The sequence below is a fragment of the Mercurialis annua genome, linkage group LG1-X, assembly GCF_937616625.2.
Source record: "Mercurialis annua linkage group LG1-X, ddMerAnnu1.2, whole genome shotgun sequence".
NCBI lineage: Eukaryota > Viridiplantae > Streptophyta > Magnoliopsida > Malpighiales > Euphorbiaceae > Mercurialis > Mercurialis annua.
This window is the reverse complement of record NC_065570.1, coordinates 40,949,646-40,977,614: the sequence shown is the minus strand read 5'-3', so window position 1 is coordinate 40,977,614 and position 27,969 is coordinate 40,949,646. Positions and strand designations below refer to the sequence as shown.

The window sequence follows — 27,969 nt, the reverse complement described above, 5'->3', positions numbered from 1 at the left end:
TTATTTACTTTATCTTTTCGGAAATTCTTCTGATATCACCACTCTGGCGAATCAAAACTGGACACGTGGTCCAATTAGGTAATTAAATATTTTGGGGTATTACATTCTTCCCCCTTATAAAAATTCGTCCTCGAATTTTCATAAAACTTGTTAGGACCTCAAAATTGTTCTTATACCTTTCTTAACATCCATCACTACGCGTCAGTCGTAGTTTCCCTGTTTTTACTTTAACTCTTAATCCTTCACGTATAGCTGTGACTTCATAGATATTGTTAATCGACTATCTATCCTACTTATAGTAGTCTCTTGATGTTGTGTCGTTAAGAACCTTCTTACTGTTACTTTTGTCTCGCCTATTGTCCTTTCAAAATAATGCGACTTCAAACGCATTTTCAATATTGAAATTCTTGCGTCATCGCCATCTGATCGGGGTGTTTTTCTTATTGTCGTGATTAAGCGTTGGTTTAATGTCTTTTCGATGTGGCATCTCATTCTTAGTAGCGTGTTTACTTTATTATCTCTTCCATGAGAGTTCATCTTCTAATCCCAAAACTGTTGTTATAGTTCTTGATGTTATTAATCATTGACTAATGTTCCCTTGATCTCGTATTCTGTTTGTAATAATCATTAGTTGTCGTCCGCCTCCTTTATGCATGAGTAGTCAATGACGTGTTATCTACATCCTTAATGACATACTTTTGTAAGTATACGTTCATATAACAACAAATCTATGGTTTTAATCTTTACTGGCATCCCTTGTTGCCACGTTTCTTCTCTAGACGTTTATCTTTAATTCCTACCTTTCTCTTCGACTATTCACCTTTTAGTTATGAATAGCTTCGTGTTACTGGACTAATCAAGAACCATTCACCGTTGTTATAAATGTTCCTTCCTCAGACCGCTGTTTTCTTTTCTTATTCTTCTCATTCTTACTTCTAATATTTAGTTCCTTTATCAAATAGTTCCTTTCAATTACCTTTCGTCTATCTTAATCGCTATTTCTTAGTAAAATTAAATTTAATACCCCTTCTACTATCTTTTATCATTAGTCTTTCTTTCTTTCCTTCAGCCATAGCGAGCTTCACGTCGCTTTATCTATTGAAATTTGTCACTAGTTCACCGTTGCTATAAATATCCCACTTCCTGTTGATCTATATCACATAGCTTGTATCGCTACTCTTATTTGCTGATATTATCCACATTCTTATCCTTTTTACTTTTCTCTAGTTGTTACCTTAACGATCTTCTCGAGTTTTCTATTGACTTATCAGTCAAAGTTGTCTCCTCATTTCATTCTAATTCTTCACCTTTACATTAACCTCATAAGAATCTTATACGTCCTCTTAGTACTTGGCTTTTCCGTAGATCCTTCTTATTTGTTAGTATTCGCTTAACTTTGTTGACCAAGCCTTGTCTAATTTCATGTTAATCCGCTTTTATATTTGCATAATCTATAACCGACAACGTCATAAGTTTTCATCACGTTCTTTATCGCAATTCCTTCTTGTTATATGAATGACTTTTCTTTCATCTTATATTTCTATTTCTTGTTGAACCTCTTATATCTCTCATCTGATCATGACAGCTCTACTATTGTTGTACTTATTCTGATGATCCTCCTAACGTATTTTTAAAACTTTCTTTTCTGTAATCCTTCTTGCGAAATCTTTATATATACTTGCATCCTTCTTCATTTCCTGTCAGCTTCACGTCTACACACACACACGCACAATTGTATGTGTTGACTTTGTTTTTTTTTACACTGAGTTTCTCCTTTAGCTTTCCTCCTTTCTGTTAACACAACTTATAACTCTTAATGCTGATATTAGTAACTTCACTTAATATCAGTCATATTGCATCATTCATTTCTTGATCTATCTAACTTCAAACTTTCGTATCTTATAAGTTCATCTTCTTCGTTGTTCGTATCCCTTATTTCCTTTTTAATGTGATTCTATATATCTTCTAATGCTGACATTAATAGGGTTATGTATCTTTAAAATATTACTTGATGATCATCATTTATTTTATCGTCTTTTCGTTCTTCATATTTCTAATTTCTCTCTTCTTATATATCCCTCAATTGCTACGTTACTTATCTCGACATAAGAATAATCATTATATTCTTCATTCTTGCGTATTTATTACGTTTCTTTTGTCTAACATGACTGTCTGTTATTTCATCCTTTATTCTATCATGAGGATAATTACTATATCATTAAATATTGCCGGCGCATCGCATCTTAACTGCGTATATGCTCCGGCAATAGTTTTTTTTATTCATATTCTTCTTTAGCTTTACTAGCTTTATTGTAATTAATTATTAACATGACTTTATTTCATTATTGTGGTTCATTTTACAAATCTTATTCTTAAGGATCTTTTATTATCTGTCGCAGAGTTTTACATCTGAGTTTACTTACTGAGCAAAACGATCTCAAAACATCTTTTGGCTGGCCAACTCTTTAAATCACTATTTATAAACGTTTGAAATCGTCAATACAATTGTAGCTCAGAGTGATGACACCTCTCATCACCAAAGAGTTGCTCAAAATCGCATTGTTTCTGCATTATTATAAAATATGATGCATGATCAACATTTTGAAAATCATTTTCTTATGCATTCCTATCGTGATTATGCAATATCATATGCGATGTCTGAGCACAATTGTACCTTGAAAAAAAATCGCAAAAACTTTTAAAATTTTCATAAAATCGTAAGTTTACTCTAGATTGTACACTCTGCGACTATTAACGCTTTCTTTATACTTATTAGGTATATTATAAATTTTTATATTGCTGTCACCTTCTGTCATTTTCCTGACTATTCTTCTGTCACATCACTTCTTTCTCCATATCTCTGATATCTCAATTCAATTCAAAATTCTCTATTGCTGTCATCACCACATCCACTTCTGCAACATTCTGTACTATGTTATATAAAATGCAGGTACCGATGTTCTACATCGATTTCCCTTTTTAGTAATCTATCTTCTCCTTTACAGATTCTAGAACGTAATATAGGAATTACGTTCACGACAAATGTATTATATGGTGTGTATTATGTTATTGCTTTTGCATATTATGTTTGTATGTTCCTTTATTAGTCGTGTGTTTAAAAACAGCGCTTCCTATAGGTTCTCACTTTCTGAGGTATTATCCTATAGGTGTATCCTAATACTGACATTATATTATGCAATGCAGCAAATATATACATAACAATGCAAACACATTAACACATATTCATAAAGCATGTAAATCATCGATACCTGGAGGTGCCTGATGCGGAATGCTAGGTTCCCTAATGACTACGCTGGTGTGTCGACCCCTAACTGTTCTACCGGAGTTGCTTCCGCCTCTTTGCACAAAGTAGGGGTTGGTTCTAACTCCAGAGGATGTGTTAACGTAGAATGGATGGTACTCACGTCTAAAATAGAAGGGTCGTACTGGATCGCCCCTCCACTCATGCTCAATCTCGATCCTACGAGCCATCATAGTAAGCGTGCCAAAATGTTCACCTACATGTTCATATAACTCACTAAACTCTGGTCCTAAGCCTCTGACATATCTACGGTTAATGGTTCTGTTACCTTCATTCAGATCAGGAACTCCCTCAACCATTCGTAGAAAATCAGTAGAATACAACCCTACGGTTAGCATCCCTCGAGAGAAGGAGCGCATCTGTCTCCTAACTTGGTCTAGAGCTATATGTGCCTGACCATTTGCTATATCCGCGTCTTCTCTCAAATCACGGTATCTCTGTACCCTATACCAGAAATGCTCGCTTCTGTACCGTTCAACATCTGACTCCTCTAACAGTTCCTCTTCTTCATACTCTTCCTCCTGAGGATCTTCTTCTTCTGCCTCTTCTTCTAATTCCTCTTCTAGATTCTCTGCTAGGTCTTCCTCTGGATCCTCCTCCGATTCTTCCTTAGGATCCTCCTCCGGATCTTCCTCAGGATCCTCCTCAGGATCTTCCTCTGGATTCTCTTCCTCACTATACTCTATTTCTGGCGAGTGTACTCTACCTCTATTGCCAGAAGAACTGCCAATTTTCGACACAGACATGTAGCCATCTGACAAATTGCTAGCGATCTCCTATTATCTGCGTGGAATCCGTTCTGATGGACCCCAGATGGTTCGCCTACTTCATTGTGAAACCCATTTTGAAATATAGGAGGCGCTTCCTCCCGTTCTTCAGCAGCATGTGACGAAGCTCTGTTCTGCCCAGACATGCTGAAAAGAAACCATTTCAAACATAAGCGACCATCTGAGCCCATTTCCACACGCCATTTTAATATTAACTTATAAAATGCTGTAAACATTTAGCATTTAATCCAGCCGCACGTAGTTCGCAAGCAGATAGCCATTTAACAATCCCAGCGTAATTAGTAAACGCCTTGTTATCTCAGTCGTTCGTATATACTGTTACTAATCACTTATTAACTTAGTATCCCTAATTCACACGCGTTGTACCACATATCACTAATACACATATCAAACTAATGCAGACAACTAAGGTCCGACTCTCTGCTGCAGTAGTTCTTAGGTTTCCTTACTGACAGAGTATTCAAGTCAATCTGACACTCAGACAAAACTGACAGCGGTAGCTGGACCAACTGCTCTCAAACAAGCACCGAAACAAACTTGCGGTGGTAACTGGACCAACTGCTCTGATACCAACATTGTCACGACCCAAAATATTGAGCCGCAACCGGCGCTAGGGAACGGAAGTGGTAGCTCTGGAACCCATAGCAAGCCTCAAATCACTATAAAGTTTTTGCAAATAATAAACAAATAATATTTAACCACAGAAGCAAATAAACATTTATATAACATATCACCAATATTTACATTAACTGTTTAAACCTCGCGGGCTCTAGTTACCGTACCCTGTACGAACTGGCCTCGCGGTACTATATACATCAGTTAATGTCTCAAAACATGTCACCGGCATCTGGGGCCGTGATCCACATATAAAACATATAGCCTACAAAACATATAAACAAGACAGCAAATATTGTGTACAATCTAAATGTATTGTTGTCTAGGTTACGGCCATGGATAAAATATAATACATGCAGCCTATCAGAAACATATAAACAAAGACAGCAGATAATATATACAATCAAAATGAACTGCTGTATAGGCCACTACTCTGTCGACACAGGACCACTACTGCACCATTCACAAAAGTCAGAAAATATACATACACATCTGATTTTGGACTTCAAAATTGGATTCTAGCTATGTCCACACACTAAGCACCTGAAGATAACAAAGATGAGGGGTCAGTATTTGGGAAAATACTGAGTGAGTTTGCATTTACTAACGGTATTACTATAAAAACATAGCATCGCATCTCAAGAAAACAATAATATAAAACATATAAACAGGTATTTGATCCGTTCGAAACTAATATCCTAGCATGCGACATAACTTTCGAATAATCAAATCATACTAATTCAGATAGTCCGACCCGGGAGTGCTCACACTCTACCCATCGATCACGACCTATCTCTTAATCCCAAAGTGTGAGTCCAACTCACTAGATACGGTGACTCCAGACTACACCGTAGCCGAGTGCTCACTCGTATCAAATTCATTATCCAACTTCGAAATTCATATTCAAATCATGACATACATATCAAATCATTTCTCAAATGCAAACACACTAGACTGACTCGATACTGGTGATCACACAGCCTATTGACACCCAATAGGTAGCTAGTTTCTTCGGATCGCATACTAGTTTCTCGTATATAAACTTGATAGAAACATATAATAATCAAATCATATCACATGCGATGCGTACAAACGGTATACATATCTATAAAAATAACTTATATATATATATATATATATATATATATATATATATATAATACACGAAAGTAAAGTGCAACTCACAGTGACCGCTATCCACTCTATAATATAGTCGATGTGGTGGTATGCTCGTACTAGTCCACCTCTAGTGCCCTCACTGCCCAGTCGTACGTCTGATAAATATTGATTAACGTTACTTTCATAATTTAGGTTTTGGTTTCTTTCTTAGTATTATTCACGTATTCAGAAATTCTTAGTCGTACTCACGACTTATCGAATACCATTCCTTGTATTCGAGAATTATATAATTTCCTTAACGTTTTTCATTATCGCTACTCGTGTAAAACGTCGAGTTAAATCTTACTTTTTAAGTTATCGGGGTCTTTAATTTATCTTTAAAATTCAATACTCGAAAATGTCAAAAACCTCGGTCAATCGGGACAAAAGTCCATTTTGATCCCTTCAGAATCGCCGTGCGAGCGCGTGGCTCGAATAAGCCGTGTGGTGCACAACTTGGCTATGCGCTGCATAGCTTGAGCTATGCGAGTGCGTAGCTCCTCGGCAATGCCCGAGCTATGCGGGCGCATAGCTGCTTGCTATGCACAGCCCCGGAAACGTCGTTTCCGGACTGTTTCGCCGCACCCTGACTTCTGCAAAACGTCAATAACCTCACTCCTCACCAAACTCGTCATTTAGTTTTTACCAAAATGCTAAAATCAAGCTAAAATCGTCAATTTCCAATTCTTAACTAAAACAGCCCACATATTTCGAATTCGGCACCAATTTTCAAAATCTTACCTTAAATGAATCTTAGGATTGATAGAGGACAAGATTCCGGAGAGATCGCCGCGAAAATCACCTGAATCGGACGTCGGACGGAGAAACGACGGCGAAACAACGTAATCGGCGATTTCCCTCAATCTCTCTCGAACTCTCTCTGATCTTCTTCTTTCATATTTCTTTTCTTATATAATTCGGCTAAAGTGCCATTTTGATCCTTGTTCTTTTTGGTTATTATCGTTTATCCTTTAAACACTTCTTTCGTACGATTTAGTCCATAACTAAATCGATAAATTCTTTTATTATGGCTTATACGTATTATTTATATCCGATAAATAATACGAAGCTCGATATCAATACTTTCCCGTCAAAATCTAAAATTTCCATTTTCTACACAAAGTGGTTAGATTACCACTTTGGTTCCTGTACCTTATTTTGGGCTTTTCTCGCTATTTTTTCTTTTAATTCCAATTCTAACTTTAGAATTGAAATATAACCTTAATTTTTGCGTAATTAGTTTCCCGAAACCGACCTACTTGAAATTTATTTACTTTATCATTTCAGAAATTCTTCTGATATCGCCACTCTGGCGAATCAAAACTGGACACGTGGTCCAGTTAGGTAATTAAATATTTTGGGGTATTACAGGTGGCTTGGCTTTAGAGGTCTCATATGAACAAGCACAAGCATGGGAACAAGATTTAACATTAGAGAATGCATGAACATGAGAGCTTTTTCTAGTCTTCTTGTTCCATTTGTGACTATATTGAGAAACATAGCCATGTCTAAAGGGTTTTGTACCCTTGTTGCTCTTAGCCTTTTGAGCCAAGCATGGCTTAGGCCTAGGAGCTTGAGCATGCACCTTTTTTGCCTCAATTGTTTTGACCAATTTAGGAGAAACTTTTATAGAAGAAGTTTGAGGCAAAGTGGACTTCACAAATTTAGTCCCATTGGAACTAGAAGCATTTTGATTATAGCCAAGTCCAAATTTTATGGTTGGACATCTTTGAGATACAAGGATTGTATCCAAAGTTGCCTTCCCTTTTTGAAATCTTGAAAGTGCATCTTTTAATTCAAGAAATTTCATTCTTTAGTTGATCATTTTCCTTAAGAAAGTTATCAACATTTAAACCTTACTTAGTGATAGATTCTAAAGATGACTTGAGAGCTTCATTAGACAATTTAAGCTCATGAAATTCTTTTGTTAAAACAAGCATTTCATCTTTAGCTTTTAAAGCTTCATTTTTTAAAAAATAGCATCTTGGTTTTATAATCACCACATTTAATAACTAGTTCATCAAGCATGCTACCAATATCATGAGCATCATTATTTACAATATCATCAACAATATCATTTTTATCATTAAAGCATGCATCATGTGATTCAACACCAATACCATCCCAAGATATAAAAGATTGGGGGTTTACCATTAGTGTTGGTTCCTCCTCAAAAGACATGAGGCACAAGTTGGCATCATGGTGACTTTCACATTCGGATTGAGAAACGTCATCCCAAGAGGCCTTGGATCCCCCTTTTGAACTTTTCCTTGAAGAGGAGGATCTTTCATGATTGTCATTTCTCTTCATCTTGAGCTCCTTCACTCTCTTTGTGAGCCTTAAGAGTTCTTCCTCATTGCTTTTCTCCTTATTCTCTTCTTGAAGAGCACTAGTTGAAGCTTTGAAGGCAATGTTCTTCTCCTTTTCCATTTCGGCTTCAATGAGCTTGATGTAAGCATGGAGATGAAGCTTTCCAATTAACTCATCTGTCCTCAAGGTGGACAAATCATGAGTTTCAATGATGGCGGTAGTCTTAGGTTGCCAAAGAAGAATAGGAAGGGATCTTAGGATTTTTACCATTAATTTCATTTAACTTGAAGAATTTCTCAAGTCGCTCAAGACTATGAACAATCTTAAGAAGACTTGAAGTCATAGAAGAAACATCTTCATTAGGCAAGCATTTGAAGCCTTCATACTCTCCAAGAAGAAACTCAAGTTTCTTACCCTTTACTTGATGTGTACCTTCATAGTAGCTCTATAGAGTCACCCACATTTGCTTAGCACAATTCAAGTGTTTAATTCTACCTTGTTCTTCTCTAGAAATTGAGGAGAGGAGAGTAGTGATGGCTTTTTCATTCATGCCATTTTCCTTCTCTTACTTTTTAGACCATTCTACTCTCTTCAAAAGGACTCCATTCTTGTCACATGGATGTCCATCCCCTTAGGAATACACTCCATAGATCAACCCCTTGCATATCAAGATAATTTTCCATCATATATTTCCAAATTTTATAATTTGAACCATCAAGAAAAGGTTTGAGAGTGACGAAAAAAATTTCGGTTGCCATTTTTGATCGAAAACTCTAGCAATTAAGCAAAAATAAGAGCACTTAGATTCGGTACCAATTGAAAGACCCTATGGGGTATGGCGAACCGGAATTTGAGTTGTGAATCGAAGGATTAAAAAATTCTTTAAAGCGGAAATAAGAGTTTAGAGGATTGACACAAGAGATTTACAGTGGTTCGGATCACAAATCGATCCTACTCCACTACTCAATCAAGGATTGAGATTTAGAATCCACTAAATGAGATTCACAAGAATTTTTCTAAGATAACTTTTAACTTAGTGCTTTATAGCTAAACACCAATTATGAGATTTTTAAAAGCTAATCTCTAACTTGCAAAGGTTGAGTTTTTTCAAAGCTAAACTCTAACTCACACTTGATTTTCTAAGGCTAATCAAGAACCCACAATAATTTAGGAGTTTATAAGCTTACTCTAAAACTACAACAAAACAAATGTAATTTAAAGTTGTGTGTTTGTTGTTTAAAGGTTTGGAAATCATTAACCTAATGGGTTTATATTTATACCCAAAGCAATCAATCACAAAAGCATAAACAAACAAAAATACTTTTGATGAGATTGTGCCTGTCGCGTCAGTGATGCATATGTCGCGCCAGTGATATATGCTTGAAGACAAATTCTTCAAACGACTAGTGCCACATGTCATCACTCCATTGGGGATTCAATAATATAGCAGTTGAATCTTCAACAGTCTGATCTGTAGAGCCCGTGATGTGTGCATCGCGCCCGTGATACCTCCAACGGTCGACTAGGGTTTCACAGATATGAATGTCGCGCCCGAGATGCAATGTGTCGCGCCCGTGATGCATGAATCACGCTCGTGATGAATGATGCTTCTCGCCCGTGATATGCTATTGGACAGCTTGAAATGGAAAAACTTGATTCTTGCTAGAAAGCTCTGAATCGACTTCCGATTGATCCTATGAGGTCCTATACACTAATAAACAAGATTAGAACCCTCATAGTTGATTGTCAAAATCAAAATGAAGGAGTTTAAAAGGACAAGGGTCCAACAGTACTTAACCACCAGATTTGTTGTATTCAATCTAAAATTTTGATTCTCCTAATTAATATAGCTATATAGTTTAATTGAGGCCTAATCACTTAAAAAAACTTCAACGTTGTAACTTTTTTTCATTAATACCCTGACGTATGAATTTTTTTCAATTGTACCCTATTTCGGGTTTTCAGGTTTTCAGGTTTCAACGCTACCCTCATGGGTTAAATTAACCTCCTTTCATTAAAAAAAAAAATTCAAATTAATCTTTCACTTTTAACATGTATTCTAATTAAATATTAATGCTATTAATAGTGCAAAAACATCATCTGTCTCAAAAACTTCAACTAATAATAATTTTTTTATTTAATTTATTAAATAAATTTTAAAATTAAAAATGTAAAACAATTTTTTTTTTCGATTCTCAGGCGAGGGGGACGAGGATCTGCTTCAGGTTTCAACGCTACCCTCATGGGTTAACTTAACCTCCTTTCATTAAAAAAAAAAATTAAATTAATCTTTCACTTTTAACATGTATTCTAATTAAATATTAATGCTATTAATAGTGCAAAAACACCATCTGTCTCAAAAACTTCAACTAATAATAATTTATTTTATTTAATTTATTAAATAAATTTTAAAATTAAAAATATAAAACAGTTTTTTTTTCGATTCTCAGGCGAGGGGGACGAGGAGCTGCTGCCGCTCCTCGCCTGAAGCGATGAGCCGATCAGCTTTTCTCAAAAACGCGGAATAGTCAGGTTCTCCTCGTTTTTCAGAGGAGCAGATCTGCTCCTTGCATCAGGCGAGGAGCTGGTACTCCTTACCTGAGGAGTGGCAGCTTTTCTTTTCAGGCGAGGAGGAGGATCATTGTGAATTAGATAAGCATTATTTATTAATTTATTGGATTTCAGTAACGGGATTGTAAATCAGATGAGTATTATGGTAGGTCGAAATTTATTTATTTATTAATTTATTTATAAATTTTTAAAAAAACAATTAACTTTTTGGATTTATTTTAACATTTTTAATGTTAAAACGACTTGTTTGTATTCAATTGTTTTTAGTGTTTTCATCCTAAAATTAATTAATTTGTCAAATTTTTTAAAATTGGGGTAGAGTTGAAACCTAAAAATTTAAAATAGGGTATAATTGAAAAAATTTCTATGTCGGGATATAAATGAAAGGAAAGTTACAACGTGTAGGGTGTTTAAGTGATTAGGCCTTTAATTCAATAGTACAAGTTTTCAATTTTTATTAATTCTTTTTAAAAACAATTCCTTCGATTAAAAAGAAAACCTCTTCTAACATTACACACGAAATGTATAGTTTTTTTTGTCAGAAAAAAAAAAACACAAACAACAATAATAAGTAAGAACATTGAATTATAGGAGTAAATGTAGTTATTATTCTAACATAGTATGGTGGACCATTAATTTAAAATGTTTGCATATTTTAAATTTTTGGACATTTAGAACAAATGAAAATAAATCTTATCGTCGATTTATAAATTTTATAGTATGCATTTTCAAATAAATAATATTTAAATAAAAATTGAATTTTTTATTTTGTTTTCTTTTATTTTTTTGAAAAATATAAATATTTAAATTTTGAATAGAGTTCTTTAGATATTTTAAATTTTTTGTTGTATTTTTAACTATAAGATGAAAATAATTGATTGAAATTCTCTAATTTAAACATAATTTTGTGATACCACATTATTATATTTTTTGACTAAATTACTTATTATATATTTTGACACAATCTATTAGACAATTGTTTTTTTTGGTAACCAGGGAACCCCGACAGAGCCCGACTATCTTTTAAGGGTGGTCCGATCACCTGAGTAAACTCTCGGAGAGGCTAATTTTGGCATCCCACCGTCCGGACCTCTCACTTAATACGGGCCTTTTAACAACTCATCCACAAATGTTTCCAATAAGTCTCATGTGGGATATGAGATTTGAACCTAAATTCTTTTAAGTCTCATGCTTACTGTCCACACTTGTGATCAACTGAGGCAACCCGTGGTAGGTCTATTAGACAATTGTTAATATATGGAGTATAAAATTATAAATAAACAAATAAAAATTATATTTTGTAATATATGAATACAGAACTCTTTTTGAAAGTAAACGTATAGAGTATTAAAAACAATTAAGCCAGAAATAGTCAACTTTAAATTATCATATGGGAGATCATAATTAATCACAAAGTGAAATCAAAACGGTGTTTTAGAACATTCCAAGTCAACTTCCAGAAGCTTTGGGCAATGGTGGTGATTCCACAATCATAATGGGGATAAAAGGCATAATTCATAGTTTGTGCTTTCGCGTTGAGAACCTCAACTGCTTAAAAAATAAAAATAAAATGTATATCCACTACAGGGTTGTTAGGGCCATTCCTTTCTCACTACTTATGATTTTAAATTGTTGTTTCCATTATAAAAGAAAAAAAAGAAAAATTGATTTATTAATCTATTATTTAATCCATAAACTACACCACTATATTTTTTATGACTCTTTAACTGTATTTGTTATGAGACTTTAATTTTTTTCAATCGTTGTAGGATCTTATAGTTTTAATTTTTTACTTCTACAGACGAGTGTGGTCTTTTATGAAAGATGTCCTGATTTATTTTATAGATTTTCATATATCGATTTTTTTATCCAAAAGCATTAACACATCTTTTATGGTTTTGATAGGTTTGGCATTAAGCTGAGCAGCTTTCCATCGTTGTATTTTTCTTTAGTTTTAGCTCTTTTAGTTCCATTAAATTCAGTGAGCATCAGTGGTAATACTCCTTTTAGAATAGTTCTCCATCATCCAATGTCAAAAGCCTGTACGAAATTTTTCATTATGTTTTTCCACCAAGCATAGTTATCCATTAAAAAGTGAGGGTCTCGAAACTGAACTCCCTTCTGGTAGACCAGAAGCACTTGTAGCACATGATGAGCTAGTATCCATTAGAATTATTTTGACAAGTTAGTATATTAGCGTGAGCAAGTAGAACCTGCTCTGATACCAATTGTTGGGTCCAGCAGTAGCTCAAGAAAGGGAGGGGCTGAATTGAGACTTAAGAACTTTTGTGAATTGTGATAAGCTAATGGGATAACTTAGGCTGAAAGATATAAGGTTTATACAGAAAAATCAAATATGGATTTATTTAAGCGCAATGTAAGATTGACTTGTAAAAACCTTTTTAGTAAGTATTAAAACCAAGTGATTTATAAAACAAATTTAGCTTAAAGAAATCTCCTTTTTTAAAACAATTTTACCGAAAGCTAATAAAGCAGAAGTGCAAGCATAAATCAGAACATTAAATTTTTATAGTGGTTCGACAACCCTGCCTACATCCACTCCTTAAGGATCCCAATCCTTAAGTATTCCGCTCTTTAATCTCTATTACGGGCTAGATATAGAGCCAATAAGAATACAACCCTAGTTCTGCCCAGAAGCTAGTCTATAACTTATAAGCTGATTTGTTAGCTTTAGCAAACTAATATCCTTTAGAGAGAATAAATCTAGTTCAACCCAAAAGCTAATCTATTCCTCACAAGATGTTTACAGAAAGGTGGTATGATCTCTCGTTCAAACTAATCCTAGTTCTTTTGAGAAGAATAATCGAAAATTGAGAGCTCTATGATTTGTGGTTGATTGAATATTTTTCACTTGATATCCCACACCTTAGCAAATAGAGAAGATTGTCTTTTATAGACTCCATGAATCTTCTAGAGAGTAGGACTAAATCATATCTTCAATATTCTTTCAATCCTTATCCTTTATGCAAAGTGTACAAGGTGACAAGAGGAGAAGCCTATTCAAGGCTGATCGGGCCAATCAGGTTGAGCTCTCGTTTATTTGCTAGTGCTGGCAGCCTGATTTGTGTAGTACAAGGTACACTACCAGTCTGATTTTTTGAGCTGGATTATGCCAAGTTAATTACAAAAATACCCTCCATCCATATTATTGTAGAGAGATCAAGATGCTTCTTGATAATAGGCCTTGCAACCTTTAAATGAGCACTTTAGTAGGCTTTAGTTAGCATCAAAACAAGGGATAAAAATAAAGACCTATAAGACAACACCTCTAAATTCTTCAAAACTCACATTATCAACCTCTCTACATTTTTCTCTCAGTTTCTCAACCAAATCATCAACTTTCTTCATTGTTCTGTTCCAAATGATCAAAGATGTGCCTTGATCAAATAATGAATCAGAGCGCCGATACCTATAATCACCAAGACAATACTAGTCCGTATTTTATCCCGATATAATTTTTTTCAAAACGCCGCCTTTGCGCACTTCTCTGAGATGAACACAAAAGACGAACTCAAATATGTTCATCTTCTGTTCGTCTTTTTCGAGAGAAATCCAGATCTGTGTTTGCTTCTCCGAGATGGTGGAGATGTGTTTTACTAATTTTTAATTAATTAATTTTAGAGATGGGTTTAAAAAGCGAAGGTGGATTTTATGAAATAATAATATTTATTTGTGTTAAATAAAATATTATTATTATTTTTAAAATCGATTATGTTGTGTGTAAAAGATATTTTTTTATTGTTTTTTTATTTTAAAAAGTTATTGATAGTTAATATATATTGAGTAAAAAAATTATCATTATCTGTTGAATTTAGTGAAGAATAAAGTTTTTTTGTATTATTAATAACATCAGCGTCTAATTAGAAAATAGGTTAAAAATAAAGAATTATTTTAGACTTTTATCCAAATGAAAAGAGGTCAATTTAATACATTGGGGTACAATTGAAACACAAAAGGGTAAATTAGGGTAAAATTGGAGAAATTTTTACATCAGGATATAATTATAAAAGAGGCTAAATGTGAGGGAATTTTGAATAATTAGGCCAAAATATAAATGTTGTAAGAAAATAATATTTTTATAAAGAGCTTAATATTTTTAAGTTATTAAACTTTTAAGTTATTTTAAAAAGAGTATTGAACTTAAATTTATTTCCTTAAGATCGTCAAACTTCAATTTTTATTACCAATCTAATTTTTCTTATGTAGCAATCTAATTTCTAAAATATAAAATTATCACATTAGCAAACGCTACCAAATTAAAATATCGTATTTAGAAATGAATTCTAAATTTACATGATGTATAATCGAATTGTTGACGTAACAAATATTTTCATTCAATTTGAATGGAATGGTCATATCATCAAAATTATTGGAAATACATTTCTAGAATAAAAATTTGAAGTTTAATGACCTTAAAAAATTGAAATAAAATTCAGTTTCGATGTTGAAATAATTTAAAAGTTGCTTAATTTAGTGATTTTAAAGCATTTAGTTAGCTAATAGTCAATCCTACAATTTTTTTTTTGGAAAAAGAACCAAAAAAACTTTATTACTAGACTGCAATAAAGATTACAACTTAGGGCCAAGCCCAGCAAAACAAAAAAACAGCAGCAAGGCATAGCCTGCAAAACACTACTAGCAAACTAACAAAACTGCTAAACAAGGCAGCCTAAAGCACACAGCAGAAAGAAAAGAAGACAATTACAATCTAGAGATATTTAGAACTTCATTACAGATGGTTGAAGACATCTTAATGTTATTGAACTTGGCATTAATAGCAGCTTTGATCATGCTGATGATATCATCAATGGAGATAGTCTCATTTGCGAAGACCTTCTTGTTTCTATCCCTCCAGATGAAATAAATGGTAGTGGAAAAGATGATTCTCCTTAAGTTAGCAAGCATACTCTTCCATAAGGCTTTCCTACAAAACCAGCTTATAAGTCTCCTCCAGTTCAAGATGTTGTTGGGACATTCACAAATAGGAAGCAGTTTACTCCAGATTGTTTTAGTAACTTGACAATCATAGAAAACATGGTCAATGTTCTCCTAGTTCATGTTGCACAACACACAAACATCATCACTGGTGACCCCCACTTATTGAGTCTGTTTTAAGTTCTGATTCTCTTCTTCAGAATTAACCACATAATGAAGCTGTACCTAGGGATGGAGTTTTTCCCCCAAACGATTCTACTCCAGGAGACTTTCTCACAATGGCCCCTGTAAATATTCCAAGTCTGAGCTATAGAGAATTTTTCATTTCTGACCACCTGCCAGTTTATAGAATCGGCAGTGTTGTTTTGCAGCTTGAAATTGTTCTTTATGTATTCCCAGGCTTCATCAGTAACTGAATACATAGCCTCAGGGAGAATCCACCTATCCTGCCTATAGAGGTCTGTAATTCTTGCAGTTTTTGAGATATCAGAATCTCTCATCTTCACTCTAGAAAATTTCTCCAAAACAGAGCAGCCATGAATCCAGGGATCCCTCTAGAAATTTAAATTTTTCCATCCCCAATTTTATAGCTTATGATTTTCCTTATATCCTCCTTAATACTTATGATACCCCGCCAAATCCAGCTAGAGTTATTACACTACTAGAAAATAGCATATTAGCGACAGAAATTTGCGACGAAATTAATTTCCGTCGCTAATTTGCTGTTTTGGCGACGGATTTTGCGACAAAATTGTAAATCCATCGCCAAAGTTGTAAAAGTGTTGGCGGGTGAGCTCCCGCCGTTTTAGCGACGGATTTTTCGTCGCAGATCCGTCGCTAAAAGGGCGGGAGTTGGCGGGGTTGATTTAGCGCCTCAATTGAAGCCAAATTTAGCGACAGATTTCTCAATCTGTCACTAACTTTGGCCTCAATTGAAACGCAACGTTTCAATAAGATGGTTTGCGACGGATTGTAATGTCCGTCGCTAAGGTCTACTTTTTGCGACGGATCGAAGTCCGTCGCAAAAAATAGACCTAACTAAACTAGTGTCTCCTCCTTTATTCCTTTTTCCATTTTTTTTCTTACAAACCGCTGCATGCCGCCATTTCTGCTCTTCCTCCATTCATCTTTCCCTTCTTCTCCTTCAACCACGCTGCCTCCACTCACCGGTCGTCATCAGTCCCTCCTCCTCCATCGAGCGCCGCCGCCATCAGTCCCTCCTCCTCCATCAAGCGCCGCTGCTCTGTTCCTCCTCCTCCACCGTGCGATGCCGTATGTTCCTCCTCCACCGTGCGTCGCCGTCTGTTCCTCCTCCTCCACCGGCGGTAAGTATTTTTATATTAGTTAATTATTTATTTTTTTTATTATTTATAATTGTTTAGTATATTGATTTTATGATTTCGGTTTTAGACCGTTTCGATGTACTCGATGCCGCCGCCTCCCTCACCGCTGTCGTCGTCGACATCCCGCTGCCATAGTGAGTTTTTCATTATTTAATTTAATTTTGTTTAATTAAGTGTTATAACTTATAGTTTAGGTAAAAAAACTCTAGTTTAGATTAATTTAGTTTATTTTAGTTTAATTAATTATAATAACTAGTTAATTATAATTAGTTTACGTAAAACAATTCTAGTTTAGATTAATTTAGTTTAATTTCATGAATTAATATATAATTTGTTTAATTTTCAAGTTTAATTAATTAATTATATTATATATATTTAGGTTAATGAAATCATATTTTTTAGTTAATTAGATTATATCTAATTAGGTTAATTCGATTATGCAATTTAGTTATTAAACTACTTACTTTATATATTTTGGTTAATTAATTGTTAAATTTAGTTAATTATATTATATAATTATGTATATTAATTAAATTGTTAATTTTAAGTTAATTTTTAAATTGAAGGTTTATTTAAATTATAAAATTGGTTAATTGTATGATTAATTTATTTAACATTATAATTAATTTGATAGTTCTGATAGTCGCTGATTGTCCTTGATAGCCGCGCACCGTGGTTTTGTGTATTGTTATTTTCTTGCAGGACTTCCCTGAAAAATGGGTGATGCTCATTTTTAGGGGAAGTGCTGCCAATTTTTTATTAGAAATTCTTTTTATTAATACGTGTTTTTATTTACCATGATAGGTCTGACGGTCGCTGATAGCCCTTGATAGTCGTGCACCGTTGTTCCGAGTGATCCTGGTGTTTCGCCTTCTGTTTGCGGTTCTGCCCTTCAACAAGTAGGTTTTATCGATTATTTTGATTTATTTTAATTGAAATATATTTTATTTACAATATTCAACCTAAATAAACCTCGATTTTATTCCCACCGAATAAAATCGTAAACCTAGCCATAGAGTTCCCGTCCCGTGTGTTCAAGAGATTGAATGACACGGGATTGTACAGTTTGTACAGTTCGCAAAACTGGTGCTTTCATAACTCGATCACGAAAAACCATATATGTCTAGTAGCGGTAGAAAATTATTCGGTTGTTTTCCAGCGTTTGTTTTCCGGGTGGATGTATAATATATGTTTGTAACGCTTATTCCTCGTGGAATATATAATTAGCGTTACAACGCATATACTAAATATCGCACTAAAGGAGAACGGCGCCGGAAGGCTGCCGAATATTTTTCTCCGTTGTCAGGCATATATCTTGGCCGAGTTACAGGGCGCCAGTTTTGCGAATGGGATAGGGCCCTACCTTTTTCAGCAATCAATTACATTGAATTTGCATATCTCGAGTGAAAACCCCACCTCTAATTATCTGCGCTACAGAAATGGAGACAGACCGCAGTTGGATGTACAGGAGTCTAACAAACGGGTTGCTAACCACAGGGTATAAGGAGCATGTGAAGGAGTTTGTCCAATTTTCATTACGACATCCCGCTTGTACGAGTGGAGTGCAGATAAAATGCTCCTGCCCTAAGAGAGGTTGTCGAAATACAAGCTTTCGGGATGTCGATGAGGTGAAATTCCATCTATTGAAGAATGGGTTTGTGAAAGATTACCAAGTATGGGTTTTTCTTGGCGAGGGGAGCATTTTGAATCCCCCTCCCCTTGCACAGTTACCAGAGCAGGATATTGAGTTTGACTATGAAAATGAGGGGCCGGGTGAGTTCAGTTCCGCTCAAAGAATGATTCTTGATGCGGCCGGTCTAAAAATAACGTTTCCTGAAGATGAGCTCCTGAATGAAGAAGCTCATAAATTTTCTGATGTGATGCGTGCGGTTGAAGAAGACATATGGCCTGGGAATAGCAGACACTCTCCATTTTCTGCATCTGCTAAAGTGATAGAGATCAAGTGTCGACATAAGGGTTCAGTAGCTTTAGTAGACGACGTCTGCGGATTGATACAAGAGCTGCTCCCGGAGGACAACAAGATGCCAACAAATTTTGCTAAAATTAAGAAGCTGGTCAAAGGTTTGGGGTTGCCGGTTGAGGTTATTGACTGTTGTTTCTATAATTGTATGATTTATTGGGGGAGGACGCGGGTCTAACGCACTGCAAAGTTTGTAATTATGCGTGGTGGAAACCTGTGACACATCTACAAAAAGAAAGGCTAACGTGCCATATAGTAAAATGTTATATTATCCAATAACTCCAAGGCTACAGAGGTTGTACGCTTCGAAAGCCACTGCCCGGCATATAACGTGGCACACAGACCACGAGATGGATGATGATAAGATGTGCCACCCGTTTGACTCTCCGGCTTGGAAACGTTTTAGTGAGCTGCATTCTGAGTTTATCGATGAAGTGAGAAATATCAAATAAGGCTTATGCTCCGATGAGTTTCAGCCATTTACCAATTTTGGGCAGCAGTATTCCTCGTGGCCGGTCATTTTGACGCGTACAATCTCCCTCAGGCATGTGCATGAAGGATGAGTTTATATTTTTAACGGTTTTGGTACCGGGGCCTAGAAACCCAAAACACATAATGGAGATCTGGGATTCTTGGAAGGCCTTCTAGGCGTCAGAGGACGACAAGAAGAAGTCCGATATAGCTCGTGCTAATCGGATGAGCGAGCCTGCAGGAACCGGTTCCGGACCAGTACGCCATACCGGGGGGGTCTCATTATGCCATCCGACATATGGATGTGTTGGTTTGTTTTTAGAATTCTATCTAATTAGATAACTCCAACTATCTTTTTTTCTAATGATCTAACAAATTGCTTATTTCTCTTTTAGGCTGAAGAGCTCGGCCGCAACGGAGTTGTATACTCGGATGCACTCCACGAAAGCTGATAAGGGTGTCATGGTAGACAAGAGGGCCCAGGACATGAGTGTAAGTCATGAACTTATATAATTTTATTAGTTGTTTTACTTTACTTAAGTGTTAGATTAAATTAGTGTAAAATATATTTCAATTTAAATTATAAATGCTAGATTAGGTGTGTTAACAGCCGGTGGTTTGTATAAGAAATGTATATGTTTGCAGGGTGTCCCTGAAAAATGGGTGTTGATCAAATTATAGAGGAAATGCTGCCGAAATTTTGTTAGGAATTATACTTACATTTCATATGTTATGCGTTTTTAGCCGTTACATGATATGTTTTTCAATCTTTCTGTAGGATGCAATTGCTCAGAGACTTGCTGCTGCATCGCATCCGCCGACCGGAGATGGTGGTTCTTCTAGCACAGCGGAAATGGACGAGACCCAGCTGTTTCTGGATATCGAGGGCGTCAACAAGAAGCGGCGTGTCTACGGGTTGGGTTCAACGACTAGTGCGTACGTGGATACGACGATGTCTAGTAGGGCGAGGACCAGGTCCACACAGTCATAGCGACCTGACGAGGAGATCGAGCGGCGTGTGCAGGCAGGGATCCAGGATGGACTGCGCCAGATTACCACCGAGGTGGAGGCTCCCCGTGCCCAGCAGGCGAGCGCCCATGAGAGGATGGCCGAGATTATTCAGGCTGAGATGGCGAAGATGATGCAGACTCTTCCTCCGCAGTATCGCCCACCCCCACCCCCAGGTCCTTCAGATGATGACGACACTCCGACTTTGTAATGTCATGTTTGTATTTTTGACATTTTGTATTTTGTCACTGTATACATTTTGTATTTTCTTGCTTTATACATTTTGTTACGATATGTAAACTATAACATGTTTTTATATGACAGCGTTCTTTTTCGGAAATTGAGTTTTAGTGTGAGTTGCAAATAGTAGATTTTACAGGTTATAATCGTCATGAATAAAACAGGAAAACTGACAAAAATAAGAAAAATTTTGTCCAAATTGTGACGGATTTGCGACGGAAATTCCGTCGCGAATTGCCATTTATTTAAGTCGCCAAAGAAGGGCAATTTGCGACGGAATTCGCGGTCACAAATGTTTTGATTTTGCGACGGATACTATTCCGTCGCAAATTAAATATATTTGGCGACGGAATCTGTCCGTCGCAAAATCGATTAACCAATTCGTCTCCTTTTTCATTTTTGGGGAGACGCAATTGGCGACGGATTTGGAGAAATGGCGACGGACCGTCCGTCGCCATTTTTTCGACGCCTTGGTCGCTATTTTGTTAGCGACCAGGAATTTTCCGGCGGACCTTTTCCGTCGCAAAATGCGTTTTGCGACAGATTAGGGGTATATAACGACGGAAAATTTCGTCGCAAAAACGCTACAGTATAGTAGTGTTATTAGCATTGACACTCCATTAGCTTCCCTTTTTGATCTTGTTATTCTTAATCCACTGCACCCAGAGAGAGTCAGGGTTGTTGAAAATGTACCAGACATGCTTGCTAATAGCTGCCTTGTTCCAATCTCTAATCCCTTTGATGTTCAGGCCCCCTTCATCCTTTGTCTTGGACATATCTTTCCAAGAGACCATAACACTGTATCTGCCCTCAGTAGCACCATTCAATAGAAATCTAGAACAAATTCCCTGAATATCTTTGATAACACTCTTGGGTAAAATCATCACAGAAGCCCAAAAGACGTGCATACTCATTAGGACTGACTGGATAAGCTGGAGTTTCCTTGCATAAGACAGTAACTTGCTGGTCCAAGTATTGATCCTACTAGTAATTTTAGAAGTAATCCCTTTACAATCAATCTTAGAGATTCCAGTGGAAATAAGAGGTATGTCTAGGTATCTGAGAGGGAGGATCCCTTCACTGAAACCTAACTTGTTTTTAATACTATTATTGTCATTTTCACTCATGTTGCAGAAAAAAGACCTGACTTTTAGAGGGGTTAATCTCAAAATCAGAGGTTTTTTTGAACTTAGAGAGAGTGTTGTGGAAAAACTCAATGGATTTCATACTACCATGACAAAACAGGAGGAGGTCATCTGCAAACATCAGGTGATTTATCTTTAAAGTATTACAGCCTTTGTGAAAAGAGAAGGAGGAATCAGGCTTTTTAAGGCTTATGGAGAGGTAATCCATACATAAGACAAAAAGGATGGGGGATATAAGGTCTCCTTGTCTGAGCCCTTCACTAGCTTTGAACAAATTCCCACTGTTCCCATTCCAATTAACATAGAAACTAGCAGTTTTAATACACTCCATGATAAGGCAGACAGTCATATCATGGAAATTAAGACTGAGTGAGGTCTCTTCAACAAAATCCTAGTCATAGGCTTTCTTTAGGTCAATTTTAAGGAGGCATCTAGGAGGGCCAGACTTAATATGGTAATTCCTAACAAGGTCATGGGCCAACATGATGTTATGAGCTATGGTTCTTTTAGGAATAAAGGCAGAGTGATTAGCAGACACCAAGTTACACAATAAAGGACTAATCCTACAAGTGAGGACTTTGGAAATGACTTTATAAATTACATTGCAACAAGATATAGGTCTGAAATCACCAAGAGACTCAGCATAATTAACTTTAGGAATGATAGTAATAGCAGTAGAATTAGCTTATTTGAGAATCTTACCAGAGGTAAAAGCATCCTGAACAACTTTCATAATGTCTTGTTTCATGATATCCCAAGAGTTCTTGAAGAAAACGCTGTTGAAACCATCTGGCCCTGTTGCTTTCTCAGACCCAATGGAAAAAACTGCTCTCTTAACCTCATCTTCTGTAATATCTCTAGTAAGACTGATCCCATCCTCTTAAGATAGAATTCTCCCTTGATTAATAATTTCCCTCTCAATATGCTTTCTTTTAGTGATATTGTTGCTAAAAAGATTCTGATAATAGCTGGTCATTTCTTCTAGCATTCTTTCTTTATCAGTAATAAACTATCCATTATCAAGCTTAATAATAGAGATGTTGTTTTTAGTTCTTCTTTGCTTGATTGAGTTATGGAAAAACTTGGTGTTTGAATCTCCTAGCCTAAGCCACTGGATTCTAGATCTTTGCTTGTAAAAGCTTTCTTCATAGTAAATCAGCTTTCTAAGATGTTTATTCATAGCTTTTTCCTCTTCAAATAGGATATAATTCAAAGGATCCAATTGCAGGTCCTTTTGGAGATTTCTAAGAAGCTCCTTCTGGTCTTTAACTTGTTGACCGATGTTAGAAAAATTTTGCTTGTTCAGTCTAATCAGCCTGTTTTTAATAGCTTTAATCTATTGCACAACTTTAAACATATGGAAAACCCTGGTAATTCTTACCCCACTCCTCTTCAATAATCTTCTTGTAATCAGGGTGCTTGACCCAAAAATTTAGGAATCTGAAACTTCTTTTGCCTTTATAAACATCTTTCTTACAATGAACCATAACATGACTTTGATCAGAAATGCCATTTGGGAGATTTTCGCAATAGGCATCTTGAAAACAGTCATTCCATTCTCCATTAATGAAGGCTCTATCCAATCTATGCCAAATTCTTTTATCATCAAGTTAGTTATTGCTCCAGGTATAGATGCATCCAATATTCCTCATTTCAACAAGACTAGCACCATTGATACAATCTGAAAGCTATGCATCATGATGATTGTCAATATCCAAACCCCCACATCTATCATTGTCACTTAACACAGCATTAAAATCTCCCTGAATTAACCAAGGCTCTTTCACACTATTAGAAATCCTTACAATCTCAACCCATAACCCTTTCCTATCCTCAAGCTGGTTTGATCCATAAATGATAGACCAAAGGAACTCAGAATCATCAACTTTCACTTTACAGTGGATAATCTGCTCAGTCTTGATCAAAACCTGAACACTAGCTTTAGAGCAATCATACACTAACCATATCTTGCCAATGTCTGAAAACTCATAATTATCAACTAACTCCCAGTTATGTAAATTCATGCTACCCCAGATTCTATCTTTATTGTTTTTCTAACTGTAATTTCCACCAAACCAGCTAAAACAACTTTATTATTAATAAGCAAGCTTCTAGCCTCAGCCTGCTTCAGGGTGTCCTTAAGACCCCTTACATTCTAGCTACTTATAATCATTTTCCTCTATCCAGAGGCTTTATAAGCCTTTTAGATTGAACATAATCTTTCATACCACTAGGGATTTTAGTGTTTATACCTGCAGGTTTAGAAACCTCATCAATTCCTTTATCAGCATTCCCTTTCATAATCATCTTGTTCTTCTTCTTGTTGGTTACAAGTTTAAAACCATCCTTTTCCTCTGCATTCTTAGACACAACTGGGGGGGGGGGGGGGGTATTCTGAGCAATTAATTGATTGTTGTCATGTTTTTCTATTACTGGAATAGCCTCAGGCTCATTTGGTCTGACCTCAAGCTCCTTTGAGCTCCCCTCTTTTCCTTCACTTTAATCTACATTGACTGCAACACTATCAGATTTTGCAATCCAAACTTTTTGTTTCTCACAATTCCTGTGTCCCAATCTCTTACAAGTCCTGCAGAGAATAGGCTTCCATTCATATTCTACTGATTGCATGAGCTGGTCTCCTTCCTCATCCTCTATTATAACATAATCTGGGAACAAACCCTTCAATTTCATATCAATAAGGACCCTAGCATAAGCCAGTTTTGATCTATCCCTAGTACATTTATCAGCAAATAAAGGTTTTCCAAGAGTGCTTGTTATTGAACTAAGTGACTCTGGATTCCAATACTCCCAAGGAAGCATGGCAAATTTGACCCAGACAGGGACTGAAGCAACTTCTTGCATATCAAAGGACATCTTCCTTTTCCATTCTTGAAGAATGAGGGGGTGTTTGTCGAAGGTAATGGGACCATCTGCTATTGCTTTCATCTTTCCTTCCTCAGAATCAAATATAAAAGCGAAGAGGTTGGGCTTGATTTGATGAAAATCAATTAACCCTAGCTTTCCCCATCTATTTTTTATAAAACTCTGTAGTTTGTAGAACCTAGGTGTGAGCCCATAAACACATCCAAGAACAGCATGGCTCCATCTTTCCACTTCATCCACCATATCCTCCTCCATAACTTTGGCAATACGAACACCATTTGAAATCATCAGTGGTATATACTTCAGGGAACACGCAGGATCTTTGTGTCTATTAGATGAAACTAGGTCAGCCCATCTCCTTTCCATCTTCTTCTCCTCTCTAGTATTAACAGCTTCATCTGTCTTCTTTGGGGAAACTTCTTTCTCAATAGCAATGTTAACATCTACAGTCACCACTTCGCTAACTTCTTCATTCACCACTTTGCTAACTTCTGGTTTTTCTTCAAATTTCTGGGTTGTTTCATTACTTTCTTCATTACTAATCATCTTCTGAGTAGATTTGGCCAGTTGGGTAGCGGGTTTCTTCCCCTGTTTTTTCGCCATGGAAGACGACATAGGATTATCAAGGAAGTGCTATCGTGCACCGAGAGAATTTAGGAGAGAGAAAATCGTACATAACGGCATGAATCGTACATATAACCCTACAATTCTGGTGAAGGATCAAAGACCATACATAATATGGAAAGAACAAACCGATTTTATAATTCTTGTGAAGGATCAAAAACTAGAATCTGGAAGAAGAAAAAAACCCGATACAATCCTCATGAAGGATCAAAGACCAGAAAATAGGAAATGATTTATTATAGGGTGCATCCATTGTGGAGACTTGTTTCATAACGTATTGATGAAAAGTGCAGATGAACCCTTAAATTTGCCAAGGAATATTTATGCCTTTTAACTCCAAGTAGACTCAACTCAGTGGTACAAATAAGTTCTTTTAAATGCTTTCTACAATTGTTAACACCCCACCTACCAATCTCTCTTTCAAATCCAAACAAACTCTTTTCTTTTCCTAATATAATTCCCACTCATCTTCTCCTTTTTACAATCAACTCACTTTTTTCATCAAATGCTCTCACTAGATTTGCTAAGAAGAAACTGATGTTTTCCCCTCAAATTTTGGTGTTTTGTGTTTTACACTAATCAGCTAAATGTGGCACATTTGAGATTTATTATGAGAGCATTTGATATCATTGGCTCAAATCTATGTAACAACAATGATGTGTGTGTTATGCTAGCTATGAATAGTACATCTGCCGTGCTCCGATTGCTCAACTTTTTCTCCATCTTAAACCTTTTCTTTCAAATTTGCCGAGTGTTGCTTTTTTTTTGGTACAAGGAAAGGGCAAGAGCCCAAACAAGACTTATAATTAATACTTCTATCATAAGATATTCCATAAAAATCATGCAAGATCCAAGGAATCAAACTAGAGGGCGGAGACTGATGAGCATAAAACCCAACCACGTAATCATCACTCAAGGACGCTAGGTGATTTGCAGCGAAATTCGCCCAATCTCTATCGATCAGAGCCCGAATCGCCGCCGCAACATTAGGGAACTGGGCACACTCTGAGTTGCTTAAAATCTTATTGACAACATCTTGATTATCTACTTCAAGTTTAATCCTCTTAAACCCCATATTCCACCCCATTTGAAGACCAAGAAGAACACCTTTGAATTTAGCTTCAAGGACAGACCCTTCCCCGATGGTAGTTGAAAAACTGCCAACCCATCCTCCAAGATCATTCCGCAAAGTCCCTCCCGCTTTTGCTAGTTTCGTTACCGAAAATGGCTGAGTGTTTCTTTTTAGCTACACACTATGTGATGATGGTATAATTAATTATCTATTATCAGTTATGGCTTTGCTTAACACTTAAAATTGAAACTGGGTTTTTTTTTATTTTTTTTACTAAAGATAGATATTAAAATATCAATCATCATTATAGTTGAAGAGCCATTTTCTGTGCTTTTGTAATTATCTCTCTTCTTCTTTTTGAGCTCTATATATTTCCATAAGACCTTTTTTTATATGTTGGTTCGAGTCTTGGTACTCAATGGCAAAGGAGATGGGGTTTTGGGTTATATTTGTTTTATGACACTACCGATTTTACTTCTTATAGACTTTTGAACAAAATTAACAAACAACTATAAGAACTAAAACCCTATAAAAGGATTTGAACTCCCCAACTCATCGGAAAACTCAGAGAATTTACATTACAGTTTGAAGCCTAAAAATGTGTCTATATCATGTAAACACTCATTAAATAAATTGAATCAACATATCGTAATAAGAACCAATATATGAAGTCCCAGTGAAGCAGCCAACCAGAAAAGTAGACAGCCAAGAAAAGTAAAATTAAATATGGAAACATGTAAGATCAAATTATATTCTTTTCAAAAAAAAAAGTCATGTTTGTAAACAAATGTTTATTTGAAAGACTGAGAATTTCCTACTAGATTTAACAATGGAACTTGGAAACTAACAAATTTCATATATGGTTAAATTTGTACTGTAACAAATATAAAGAATCGAAAACTACAAGAATGTAGATAAACAAGTAACTAAAACTAATTTCAGCAAATTACAACGCGGCGCATCCCGTAAGATTTTCTTGCACCATTGATCTTTGAGGGCTTGAGAGGAGAAGGTTTTGGCAAATCTTCCAAGCAAATGGACTGAGTCTTCTTCTGCCTTTTCTCTGCAAACAGAAAAGAAAATTATTTAAAATTATGGTTCAAACAAAGTTTCTAAGTCTTTCTTGCTTTTCACGCATTAGGGTTTTCAGAACCCAAAAGAAATCCAATACTATTTATACATAGCAAGAAACGAAATAGAAATATAGTACTTACCCTTAAACGCCGCATCATAATTCGCATGGAGTTTACGTCTGGTGGCCTGCAGTTTCTTCTCTAAAGAGGCCTCGTCCACTTCAACTTTCTTCTCTGCAAACAGAAGAAAGCTGTTTAGAATTAGGGTTTCAAAAAGATTTTGTCAATCTTTCTTGATTTTCACGCGTTAGGGTTTTCAAAACTAAAAAAAAAAACCCTAATACTATTTATGAATAGCAAAAAAAAATAGCAGAAAGAATATTGCATACCTTTAAAGGCTGCGTCAAAA

General features: G+C 35.8%; 3 protein-coding genes across 3 annotated transcripts; all 3 read right to left on the bottom strand.

The window, feature by feature from the left end:
• Positions 1 to 21,383: 21,383 nt before the first annotated feature.
• Positions 21,384 to 22,257, bottom strand: LOC126669500 (uncharacterized). The gene is made up of 2 exons (XM_050362987.1): positions 21,907 to 22,257; positions 21,384 to 21,782 (listed from the first exon to the last, which is right to left on the bottom strand). Exons 1-2 carry the CDS (start codon positions 22,255 to 22,257, stop codon positions 21,384 to 21,386), a joined length of 750 nt encoding a protein of 249 aa, XP_050218944.1.
• A 42-nt stretch (positions 22,258 to 22,299) lies between these two features.
• Positions 22,300 to 23,395, bottom strand: LOC126669490 (uncharacterized). Its single transcript, XM_050362975.1, has 4 exons — positions 23,290 to 23,395; positions 22,919 to 23,237; positions 22,611 to 22,774; positions 22,300 to 22,559 (listed from the first exon to the last, which is right to left on the bottom strand). The coding sequence occupies exons 1-4, from the start codon at positions 23,393 to 23,395 to the stop codon at positions 22,300 to 22,302; spliced, it is 849 nt and encodes a 282-aa protein (XP_050218932.1).
• Positions 23,396 to 24,407: 1,012 nt separating this feature from the next.
• LOC126669481 (uncharacterized) lies at positions 24,408 to 25,394 on the bottom strand. The gene has a single exon (XM_050362963.1). It carries the CDS (start codon positions 25,392 to 25,394, stop codon positions 24,408 to 24,410), a length of 987 nt encoding a protein of 328 aa, XP_050218920.1.
• Positions 25,395 to 27,969: the final 2,575 nt, after the last annotated feature.